General features: G+C 39.4%; 1 protein-coding gene across 2 annotated transcripts in view; it reads left to right on the top strand.

The window, feature by feature from the left end:
- The first annotated feature begins 2,082 nt into the window (after positions 1-2,082).
- ano8b (anoctamin 8b) overlaps positions 2,083-11,909 on the top strand; it is a 30,752-nt gene continuing 20,925 nt past the window's right edge. The window contains exon 1 of one of the 2 annotated variants that reach the window (XM_055183357.2): positions 2,083-2,462. In XM_055183357.2, the coding sequence (XP_055039332.2) occupies positions 2,294-2,462 (169 nt within the window). In that variant the 5' untranslated portion in view covers positions 2,083-2,293. Of the gene's footprint in view, positions 2,463-8,513; positions 8,538-11,909 lie in introns of those variants that run through there. The other variant, XM_055183358.2, reaches the window with a different exon arrangement.

Raw genomic sequence — 11,909 nt, 5'->3', positions numbered from 1 at the left:
TAACATTGCTAGATGATTAAGACCCAGTGAACAACTTTTAGTGCTAACACCATTTTTTAGAGGGACTGCCTCATACTATGTGGTTCTTTTAATAAAAATAAAGGTAAAAGCAAAATATATATGAATAATATATGGCATAGCACACAAGACAATTTATGACATAGGATTCAATTATATCTTAACCCAAACAGTGTGTGCTGTCTGGCTGCTTTTAGGGTTGGTGTTGCTTTATTGAGTCTCTTTGTTGAATGGTGTTAATAATGAAGCAAAACATATGTTATCATGCTTGGTTTTTATAACATCATTGGTTATTGCTTAGTTTACAGTAAGGTGGGGTGTTTCCCTGCAAAAGCAATAGCCAGATTAATGTCTAGAAATCTCATGGTTTCCATGTTTCTTAAAGATGTTTAAGTCTGGAATAGAATAGAATAGAATAGAATAGAATAGAATAGAATAGAATAGAATAGAATAGAATAGACATAAAGAATAGACATAAACTAGAATAGACATAAACTAGAATAGAATAGACCTTTAATTTATTGTTTCGAAAACAATGAAATACTGTTTATCAGCTCTTCAGAATAACAGCAGACATAAAACAATAATGCAAAATAAACAATTTAAACAATATACTACATTGTAAAAAGTGAAAGTTGTTATATTTAATACAATTAAGGTGACATTTTTTATTACTTCAATTGGTAACACCTAAAATATTTAAAGATTTTCAACTTTAATTTAAGATGATCCAACTTTTACTTTTTACAGTTTATATAAATATGAACAATATATACAATATATTATATTATTATATACAATATATAAACCAATATACAATATATAATATAAACATAAAAAACATAAATACGGGTCAGAACACTGTAACCCACCACTTTAATTTATTATTTATTTTATTTAATTTATTATTTATTTTATTTATTATCTCTTCTTTGTGTCCACTTTTCTGTCTTAATGGTTCTTTAAAGCACCTAAGAACTTTTCTCTTTCACTAAAGGTTATTTAAGGTTATAAGGTCCTTTAGATTATAAGAAAATTGTTCTTTAAAGAATTTTTGACTATATGGAGAAACCAACATTTTCTTCGATGGCATTACTGCGAAGAACCCTTCAAGCACCTTTATTTTTTTGAAGAGTAGGATATTGTTTTGGGTATAATAAAGTGTTGACATATAGCAATATTTATAATCAGTTCAAGCTACTGTGGGTGTTAAGGGACATTTTTCGCTTTCTTTCCATAGCTTTCAATAAAAAGTAAATCACTACAACTAAAGTGCATTGTTGTGCCTCCTATTGCTGCACACTTAGTGATCAGACTGCTGCTGTGCTGCTTCTTTTTTATTTGCAGAGAGAGGTAAAATAGATCACCTTTATCCAGTTAAACAATGCTAAAATATTCATCTGGGCAGATATTATTAGGCCCTAATTAATAAATAATTCCCTGCTTCATCCATCTGGACAGACTGTGTTTCATTTTACTCCCACAGAATTAGAAAGGGAATAATATATGTGCAAATATTCTCCCTAATATGAAAATAAATGTATTTTATTGTATCAGACAACTCAATTTCATTCAGCCTTAGTATTAAGACTATTTAATGAGGACTGAATTAAGACATAAAATATGTGAAATGTTGCGATATGATGTGTTACTATCTGAAGCTATTTTAAAGGTAGGAGGATATTATGCTTTTAAATATAGCTGCTTGAAAAACCCATTTATTTACAACAGGATCGTGAATCATTTGCCAGAATAAATACGTAAATAAAGCACATGCACAATAAAGTCATAAAATATTGCGTAGTTTGGAATATGTAACATTTTGTTAGACTTGTAAGAGAAAAGATTTTATGTGCTATTCTTTATGTTTTACATGCTAAATGCTAAACTAAAAAAAATAAAAGTTTGCTGTCTAATGCACAAACGAGTCAATCAATCAATACACTCATGCTGAAGTCAGCCAGCTGAGCACTAATGCATGTGTGCATTACGGGGGCATTATCTGTGTATTTGTATTTGTGAGAGAGAGAGAGAGAGAGAGAGAGAGAGAGAGAGAGAGAGAGAGAGAGAGAGAGAGAGAGACGTGTGTATATTCTCCGCTCCTTTGTCCCTCCTCCACCATACTACTCGTCCTCGCGCCGCAGTCGGTCCGTCCTCGCGTCCCGCTTTATACACAGGATGACTCACAACAACCTTCACTTCACCCTAACCTTCATTTAACCCAGCCGGTGTGTAACACTGCGCCCCGTGTGCAGCATTCACTCCCGGGGGCAGCATGATACCCGACGCGCCGGCGGCCGCTACTGCAGCAGCATCCGCGAGTAACGGCAGCAGCGAAGGCGAAAGCGCGCGGCACAGACACCGAGCTCCGGGAGACGCGGCAGCGGCGGCGGAGCAACAGCAGCAGAGCGCGGCCCCGCAACACACATCATCTGGTGTTTTGGGTGAGTATCGGCTCCATGGAGAGGGCGGATGCAGACGGGACAGGTGGATGTGACGGGGTTGGACACGAGGGGCAGACAGCATAACCTTTGAGGATACTAAACAATGCGACGCTTTGTTATGATGTCTGTCTCTTATGTCTTTTATTATGTTGCCCTGATGCTCGTGCATTTTACACCCGTCATACACTGTTTCTAGATTTACTGATGATATAGCCTATCTGTAGCCTGAGGAAGGTCATGCATCACATCAAAATGCACCGATACATAAGACATCCAATGGACCATGCGCTACTTTTTAACGCCCGATTAAACATTTTAATGGGGCGTAAGGACTGGCAAAGCTCTTTCGTGCCGTTTTATTGCCGAAATCATTATTTGTTTAGCAATATTCTGGCTGTTTGTTCATGGCTGCATGCGGGGCCTTTTGTTGTGGTTGGACTTAGTTTACTTGGCAGGCTATAAAGTAAATAGTTTGGCTGTGGGGTTTCTTGTGTGACTTTGTTTTGGTATGTTGAAATCATGCAGTGGGTTTAGAATAGGCTATCTGTAGTGGATCAGGTATGAGCTTCATACCTGCTTAAGAGGGCTATGAGTTGATATGATGTCATTGGCCAAGCTGTTATTTCATAAGCTAATGTGATGTTGAGCTAAATGTGTGGCCTCATGAATAGAGGCATGGATGGCAATCTCAGAAACTTGCTCTGGTAACATAAATCGTAATTGTTATAAATGTGTTACTTTTGTGCCGCTACAAATCTGTCACAATCTGTCATTCTAATATTTTATTATTATTATGATTTATTATAAAGCATTTAGTTTTGTAAAAGACCTCGTCAGTGACTGAGTTAAATCACTCCTTAATTTGGGCCTTATTTGTTACTGTCGCAAGCGAAAATGCCTATGAAGAAATGCAACATAGATTTTAACGGGATGGATTCTAGCGGACCAATCACAGTGCTTGCGGTGCACGTAGAATGGACGCGTTTTATTACATTTTTGGTGGGTTGCGCGTCAGTCTACGCAGAGCTACGCATAGCCTACGACATAGAACCTACACATGACTATAAATTAAAAATTCGCTAAAAACATTTGTGCTTGTGTCACATTTCTTTAGGCATTTTGGCTTGCGACGGTCAGAACAAAGATGGGCCAGGTTGAGGAGTGATTTAACGTAAACTGCAACAAAAGTCGCTGTTTATTTACTTCCATCATTGCTGGTCTTCTCAAATTATACACAATAGCTGCTACTACTTCTTCATTTGTGGGTTTACTGGCCAAGCTGCTTCTTATTTGGCCGGTTTTACTGCTAGTGTGGGTTACGCCCGCGAATACTGCCTACTAGCGGTCTGCATGTGTAATTGCACATTGACACGGATGGCAACGCAAGAATGAAAACTGAAGTGTCAAAGCTACACTGTAGGACCTACGCAGAACTATAATGAGCACTTTAAGGGCTCGTTATAGTTGTGCGTAGGTCCTACAGCGTAGCCGTGACGGCGTAGGTTCCGCGTCGGTTTTCATGTATACTTTTGCGCCGTCGTCTGCGTCGGCGTGCAAAACACGCACAGACCACTGCTAGGCAGTATCCACACGTGTAACCACAGTAGCAGCGCGACCGTCAAAGAAGAAGAAGGTTGGCAAGTTAACCCACAAACGAAGAAGAAAGAGCAACATGTTGTGTATGATTTGAGAAGACCAGCAATGATGGAAGTAAATAAACGGCGACTTTTGTTGCAGTTTGAGGTAAATCACTCCTCAACTTGGCTGATCTTTTTTTCACCATCGCAAACGGAAATACCTATGACGCAGTTTTTTTACCTGACGGGAGGGGTTCTGGTGGACCAATCACAGAGCTTGCAATCCGCGTAGATCTGACGCCCTGTTAAAAAATTTGCGAGGTGCACGTCAGGCTACGCAGAGCTACGGATAACCTACGGCGTAGCTACGGCGTAGAGCTTACGCACAACTTTAAATCGGGCTTTAGATGTTATGTGTGTTTTTGACACACTAAGGTTTGGGTTGTAGGTTAAATATTTATTTCCAGTCAAAATCTCTTTGGAGGTTTACATCTTTACGTAATCAATATGGTTGCTGATCATTGACTCTGTATATAATGTACACTCTCAGATTAACGGTACAAAAGCTGTCACTGGGGTAAAAAGTCCACCTTTTGTAACTGAAGATTGGGACCTCGAAGGTATACATTTGTACATATCGGTAGCTAAATGGTACATATTATGTAGAACCTATTTAAAGAGTACTGTCCCAGTTTTTGTACATTATTCTTACGGGAGAAAATATTTTTTGGTCCTTTTTTGTAGTACGTACTATGAAACTGTGAAATTACTAGACACCAGCACTGAACCTAAACAAAATCCTTACCCATAGCAGATACATGTAGTTACCACTTACCAGCAATTTGTTGGGTACACTCTTAAAAATACCAATTCTTTACAGTAGAACCTTTACAGCATTTTTGGTTCCTCAAATAACCATTCATTCAAAAGGTCCTTGAAGAACCATTTATATAATCTGAAGAACTTTTGAAAATCTAAGGGTTTTTCGGATGTTAAAGGTTCTTTCTGGAACCATTCAGTCAAAAATTAACCCATAGTCTTCTATGGCATCGTGAAGCACCTTTATTTTTAAGAGTGTAAGTACATAGTGTAAAATAAAGTGTGTACAACATGTAAAATGTGTACACAGGGCTCCAGACTGCCACCAAATGGGAGCATTTTGCCACCAAAATTTGAGAGTGTGCCACTGAATTTTACATCCAGTCGCACATGTGCGACCAGGTAATTTGACCTTTTTTTTGTGATGTGACTGAATTTGAAACAGCACATTGTACTTTCTGCATCAATCATCAAAGTATTTATTAGTAATACAGTGGAAATTAGTAGAAATGTGAAAATTTGGTTAGCATGTTGATTTACGGTGTGGGCCCCTAAAATTTCTGGTTGCGCCCCTAAAATTTTCAGTTGGGGGCTACTGTGCTCCTAGTGAAAAAAGTTAGTCTGGAGCCCTGGTACAACAATCTTCACAATATGTGCATGAAAGACCATATTACTCTGATATGGTTGTGACCGTACGTGCCGTTTTCCCGGGACGCGTCCTGGCCGGGATTTCAGGTGCATTTGTCGACCGCATGCGTCGTTGTGGTTTATTATTTTAGTTTCTATTTCAGAAAAGCAACCGTTACATTTCAAGGTAAGAACGAAACTACAATGATTGTATATGTTTTTACTGAAATGTGAGAACCTTGATGACGTATGCGGTTGATAAATACAACTTCCGGAAGACTCAGTCGAAATACTGGCCGGGAAAATGGCACGTGTGGTCACTCTAGAATAGTGTGGTGTGGTCAGAAAAGGGATTTACTCATAATAAATAGTGTAGGTCTATGTGTAGATCTAATGCCTGGAATAACTTCGCAGAAATGCTCTTGTTCAACAGTTTTGACACATTTGTTGTATGATCTCAGTGTCTGATGTTTAGAGCTAAGACATGAACATATGGCTTATACCGACAGTGTGCCAATAGAGAGAAACTTGCTTTGCCTGCATGAAAGATTTTATGATTTTTATCAGTTTGATTGACTATAAAGCTGAAATACAGAAAGGTAGCATTTTAATTTTTTTCATTTTAATATGAAACTTAATTGTCACATGTAATTAAAGCTCACATAACACACGCTGTTTCTGCATTTCTTATGTTAATCTGGAGTACCTATGTCCTATAGAGTAGTATTACATCCTTTATATTTCCGAAGAGTTTAATCAGATTTGTAAAAGAAAGATTAGCTTTACCGAATCTTTCCGATAACGTACGAAAAAATGAAGAAGGAGGAGTTACTACCGCAAGAGGAGCGAGTACGAATCATGCAAAACTATACAACACTGTTTAACTTATGATTCACTACATGTTCATGTCATTTATATAATATGCACACGTCTATTTCCAACATAAGACAGAAGTCTTACTTACCGCATGCAATTCATGACCCGGTTGGGACTTTTCAATGAAATCCAGCGCATCAAACACACACGCAAAACTCTGCACCTACCCCGGATAATAAACTATATCCATTGTTTCCATAAGGCTGACTTTCTTCTCCTTACATCCAAAAACGCACTTCTTCATTCATGCCATTGTTGAGTTTTGAAATTAAACAAAGCTGTCGCGTGATATGATGTTTAAGCTCTAGCGTCTCCTGCTGATTGATGGGTGGGCGGGGTTTTCCGGGGGAAGTGCCCATATAAAGAAGTGATACGTATAGAAACGTCAGTTGGACCTGTAATCGAAAAAAAAACTTTCCGAAACTTGTACGAACCCTGGCGAAGTGCATTCGGCACAGAAATACTCTGTAACACGCCCAACTGCTTTTTTGACACTTTGCCTACGTTTAGCATGAGGAAACAACTCTATAACTGTGTTAATAAGTCAGAATGCTTGAAATACATTGACCCCCCCTAAAATCTGTTTGTATTCTGTTTGTTATATTGTAGTTCATATTCTGATTGAATTGAACTCAAGTGGCATAGCTTGTAAATCAGAGCCATTCAGTCATTCATAATTTCTTCTTTTGCAATGTCTTATTCATATGAGCAGATAACCGGTACATCACAGGACTTGCTTCTGAGAAGAACTAAAAAATTTCACAGTGAAACATTTGCTGTTAAATATAGGGCCAATAAACTCTCTAAAACAACGCACAGGATCTGTTTTTTTTCATGTGTTACCATAGATAGCACATGTTATGAAGCATAACAACAATTTTGCTGGGGAACATGCATGTGTTGGATGTACATATCCAGCCCTGGTGTTTGCTTCTGGATTGCATGCACAGATTGAATCTATTAGTGCATTATTGTTTATGTGTCCTTACAAATTCTTATTTACCTTACCAGTTATTGGCATGAGCAGACTAAGCCTATCTATTCTAATATCTCCTAATTTTTGTATCTTCTGACCCTTTAGTTAATTTCCCACTGACCCTGATCTTATGATCCAGTAATTGCCAGAGGTTTTGGCACAGCAAAAGTATAAAGGATTGCTGGTGTACAGTACATCCATCTTTTATTTTTGGAATAACAGTTAGTGCCTGACACTGATGAACCTTGTGATAACAAATGTGCTCTTACAGTGGTAAATTAAAAATAGTTCAAATATGAAGATTATGTTTTCGGTTGTGTAGTTTTCGTTCCAGACACTCAACTGAGAAGTTAATGGATTTCATTGCTAATTATTTTTGAGGCTTCGTCTCAGCACGGCTAAACCGCAGTGGGTCTTCTTGCTCGGTGATCTTGGAGTAGCGATGTGTTGCGCAGCTTACGGCAGCGCTGATATGTTTGGGCAAAGGATTTGCATTGGGTAAAAAAAAAAATTTGATCGTTCTAGGAAACCAAGCCTGCTGATTGGCCGGTTTACGGGTGTCTTCCAGTGACTCAGATGTTTTGTGAGTGAGATGATACCGCCTAACTTCAACAATACAGTAATGACATCTGTGCTGGCTGTTTGCATATATTCACTCAGAATGAGACAGAACGTAAAGAAATCATTTAAAATATGTGGGATTTTTGGTTACAACTTTTGACATTTGAGCCTTGTTTAGTTGATTTTAAATCTTTGATTTGTCACATAATATTACAGCTCATATAATGTCAGGTGCAGATATTTGTACTTTAATGACAGCGATATCTTAAATTGTTATCTTTTCTCCTACCCTCCAAATCGTGACCTGAGATGTGTTTGTGGCCATTGCATGTCGACTGTGTCCCACTTACTGAAGGTCACGCATCAGTGAGCATAAAGCCACTGTGAACATTTATAGAGCCTCACTTAGGACAGAAGGACAATGACAAAGATTTGACCGCAGTCTCTTTATCTGTGTTTTCAGTGTTTGAATCAATGTAAAGTCAACATTGTTATTATGCACTTGCTGTGAACAAAACTAATTTGTGTATGTATGTTAAAGATTCTAAAATGCCATATAATACATAATTATGGTTATCATTCAGATCCACTGTGTATATTGAAGTACACTGTTTCTATATCAGCGCAGTACTATGCAGGGTAAGATGTTTTGCAGTGCAACAGGTCTTACTGCAACTCTGTGTTACTGTGAAGTGTTTATCCGTTCATCTGTTATATTTACTCATTTACCTTCAAAACAAAGAGTTAACAAAGCTGCATCAAGATTACCAAGAGAATACAATTACAACCATGCAACCTTAGATGCACAACAACCATCTGTCACACAACCCCACAAATTCAGCACAACACCCACACAGCCTCAGACACACGGCAACAGCCACACAACAACTTCAGCAAAACACCCACATAATCTTAGATGCACAACAATCTTACCAAAACAGCCACACAACCTCAGATGCACAACAATCTTACCAAAACACCCACACAGCATCAGACACATGGCAACAGCCACACAACAATCTTACCCAAACAGCCACACAACCTTAGATGCACAACAATCTTACCAAAACAACCACACAACCTCAGACACATAGCAACAGCCATACAACCTTAGACACACAACAACTTCAGCAAAAAACACACATAACCTTAGATGAACAACAATCTTACCAAAACACCCACACAGCCCACGGCAACAGCCACACAACAATCTTACCCAATCAGCCACACAACCTTAGATGCACAACAATCTTACTAAAACAACCACACAACCTCAGACACACAGCAACAGCCACACAACAATCTTACCCAAACAGCCACACAACCTCAGACACACAGCAACAGCCACACAACAATCTTACCCAAACAGCCACACAACCTTAGATGCACAACAATCTTACCAAAACAACCACACAACCTCAGACACATAGCAACAGCCATACAACCTTAGACACACAACAACTTCAGCAAAAAACACACATAACCTTAGATGAACAACAATCTTACCAAAACACCCACACAGCCCACGGCAACAGCCACACAACAATCTTACCCAATCAGCCACACAACCTTAGATGCACAACAATCTTACTAAAACAACCACACAACCTCAGACACACAGCAACAGCCACACAACAATCTTACCCAAACAGCCACACAACCTCAGACACACAGCAACAGCCACACAACAATCTTACCCAAACAGCCACACAACCTTAGATGTATAACATTCTTACTAAAACAACCACACAACCTCAGACACACAGCAACAGCCACACAACAATCTTACCCAAACAGCCACACAACCTTAGATGCACAACAATCTTACCAAAACAACCACACAACCTCAGACACATAGCAACATCCATACAACCTTAGACACACAACAACTTCAGCAAAAAACACACATAACCTTAGATGCACAACAATCTTACCAAAACACCCACACATCCCACGGCAACAGCCACACAACAATCTTACCCAATCAGCCACACAACCTTAGATGCACAACAATCTTACTAAAACAACCACACAACCTCAGACACACAGCAACAGCCATACAACCTTAGACACACAACAACTTCAGCAAAAAACACACATAACCTTAGATGCACAACAATCTTACCAAAACACCCACACAGCCCACGGCAAGAGTCACACAACAATCTTACCCAATCAGCCACACAACCTTAGATGCACAACAATCTTACTAAAACAACCACACAACCTCAGACACACAGCAACAGCCACACAACAATCTTACCCAAACAGCCACACAACCTTAGATGCACAACAATCTTACCAAAACAACCACACAACCTCAGACACATAGCAACATCCATACAACCTTAGACACACAACAACTTCAGCAAAAAACACACATAACCTTAGATGCACAACAATCTTACCAAAACACCCACACATCCCACGGCAACAGCCACACAACAATCTTACCCAATCAGCCACACAACCTTAGATGCACAACAATCTTACTAAAACAACCACACAACCTCAGACACACAGCAACAGCCATACAACCTTAGACACACAACAACTTCAGCAAAAAACACACATAACCTTAGATGCACAACAATCTTACCAAAACACCCACACAGCCCACGGCAAGAGTCACACAACAATCTTACACAATCAGCCACACAACCTTAGATGCACAACAATCTTACTAAAACAACCACACAACCTCAGACACATAGCAACAGCCATACAACCTTAGACACACAACAACTTCAGCAAAAAACACACATAACCTTAGATGAACAACAATCTTACCAAAACACCCACACAGCCCACGGCAACAGCCACACAACAATCTTACCCAATCAGCCACACAACCTTAGATGCACAACAATCTTACTAAAACAACCACACAACCTCAGACACACAGCAACAGCCACACAACAATCTTACCCAAACAGCCACACAACCTCAGACACACAGCAACAGCCACACAACAATCTTACCCAAACAGCCACACAACCTTAGATGCACAACAATCTTACCAAAACAACCACACAACCTCAGACACACAGCAACAGCCACACAACAATCTTACCCAAACAGCCACACAACCTTAGATGCACAACAATCTTACCAAAACAACCACACAACCTCAGACACATAGCAACATCCATACAACCTTAGACACACAACAACTTCAGCAAAAAACACACATAACCTTAGATGCACAACAATCTTACCAAAACACCCACACATCCCACGGCAACAGCCACACAACAATCTTACCCAATCAGCCACACAATCTTAGATGCACAACAATCTTACTAAAACAACCACACAACCTCAGACACACAGCAACAGCCATACAACCTTAGACACACAACAACTTCAGCAAAAAACACACATAACCTTAGATGCACAATAATCTTACCAAAACACCCACACAGCCCACGGCAAGAGTCACACAACAATCTTACCCAATCAGCCACACAACCTTAGATGCACAACAATCTTACTAAAACAACCACACAACCTCAGACACACAGCAACAGCCACACAACAATCTTACCCAAACAGCCACACAACCTTAGATGCACAACAATCTTACCAAAACAACCACACAACCTCAGACACATAGCAACAGCCATACAACCTTAGACACACAACAACTTCAGCAAAAAACACACATAACCTCAGTTGAACAACAATCCCACCAAAACACCCACACAGCCCACGGCAACAGCCACACAACAATCTTACCCAATCAGCCACACAACCTTAGATGCACAACAATCTTACCAAAACAACCACACAACCTCAGACACATAGCAACAGCCATACAACCTTAGACACACAACAACTTCAGCAAAAAACACACATAACCTTAGATGCACAACAATCTTACCAAAACACCCACACAGCCCACGGCAACAGCCACACAACAATCTTACCCAATCAGCCACACAACCTTAGATGCACAACAATCTTACTAAAACAACCACACAACCTCAGACACATAGCAACAGCCATACA

The sequence above is a fragment of the Misgurnus anguillicaudatus genome, chromosome 14 (genome assembly GCF_027580225.2).
Source record: "Misgurnus anguillicaudatus chromosome 14, ASM2758022v2, whole genome shotgun sequence".
In the NCBI taxonomy this organism is placed as follows: domain Eukaryota; kingdom Metazoa; phylum Chordata; class Actinopteri; order Cypriniformes; family Cobitidae; genus Misgurnus; species Misgurnus anguillicaudatus.
The sequence above is the reverse complement of the archived record's forward strand: the minus strand, read 5'-3'. Positions and strand labels throughout refer to the sequence as shown.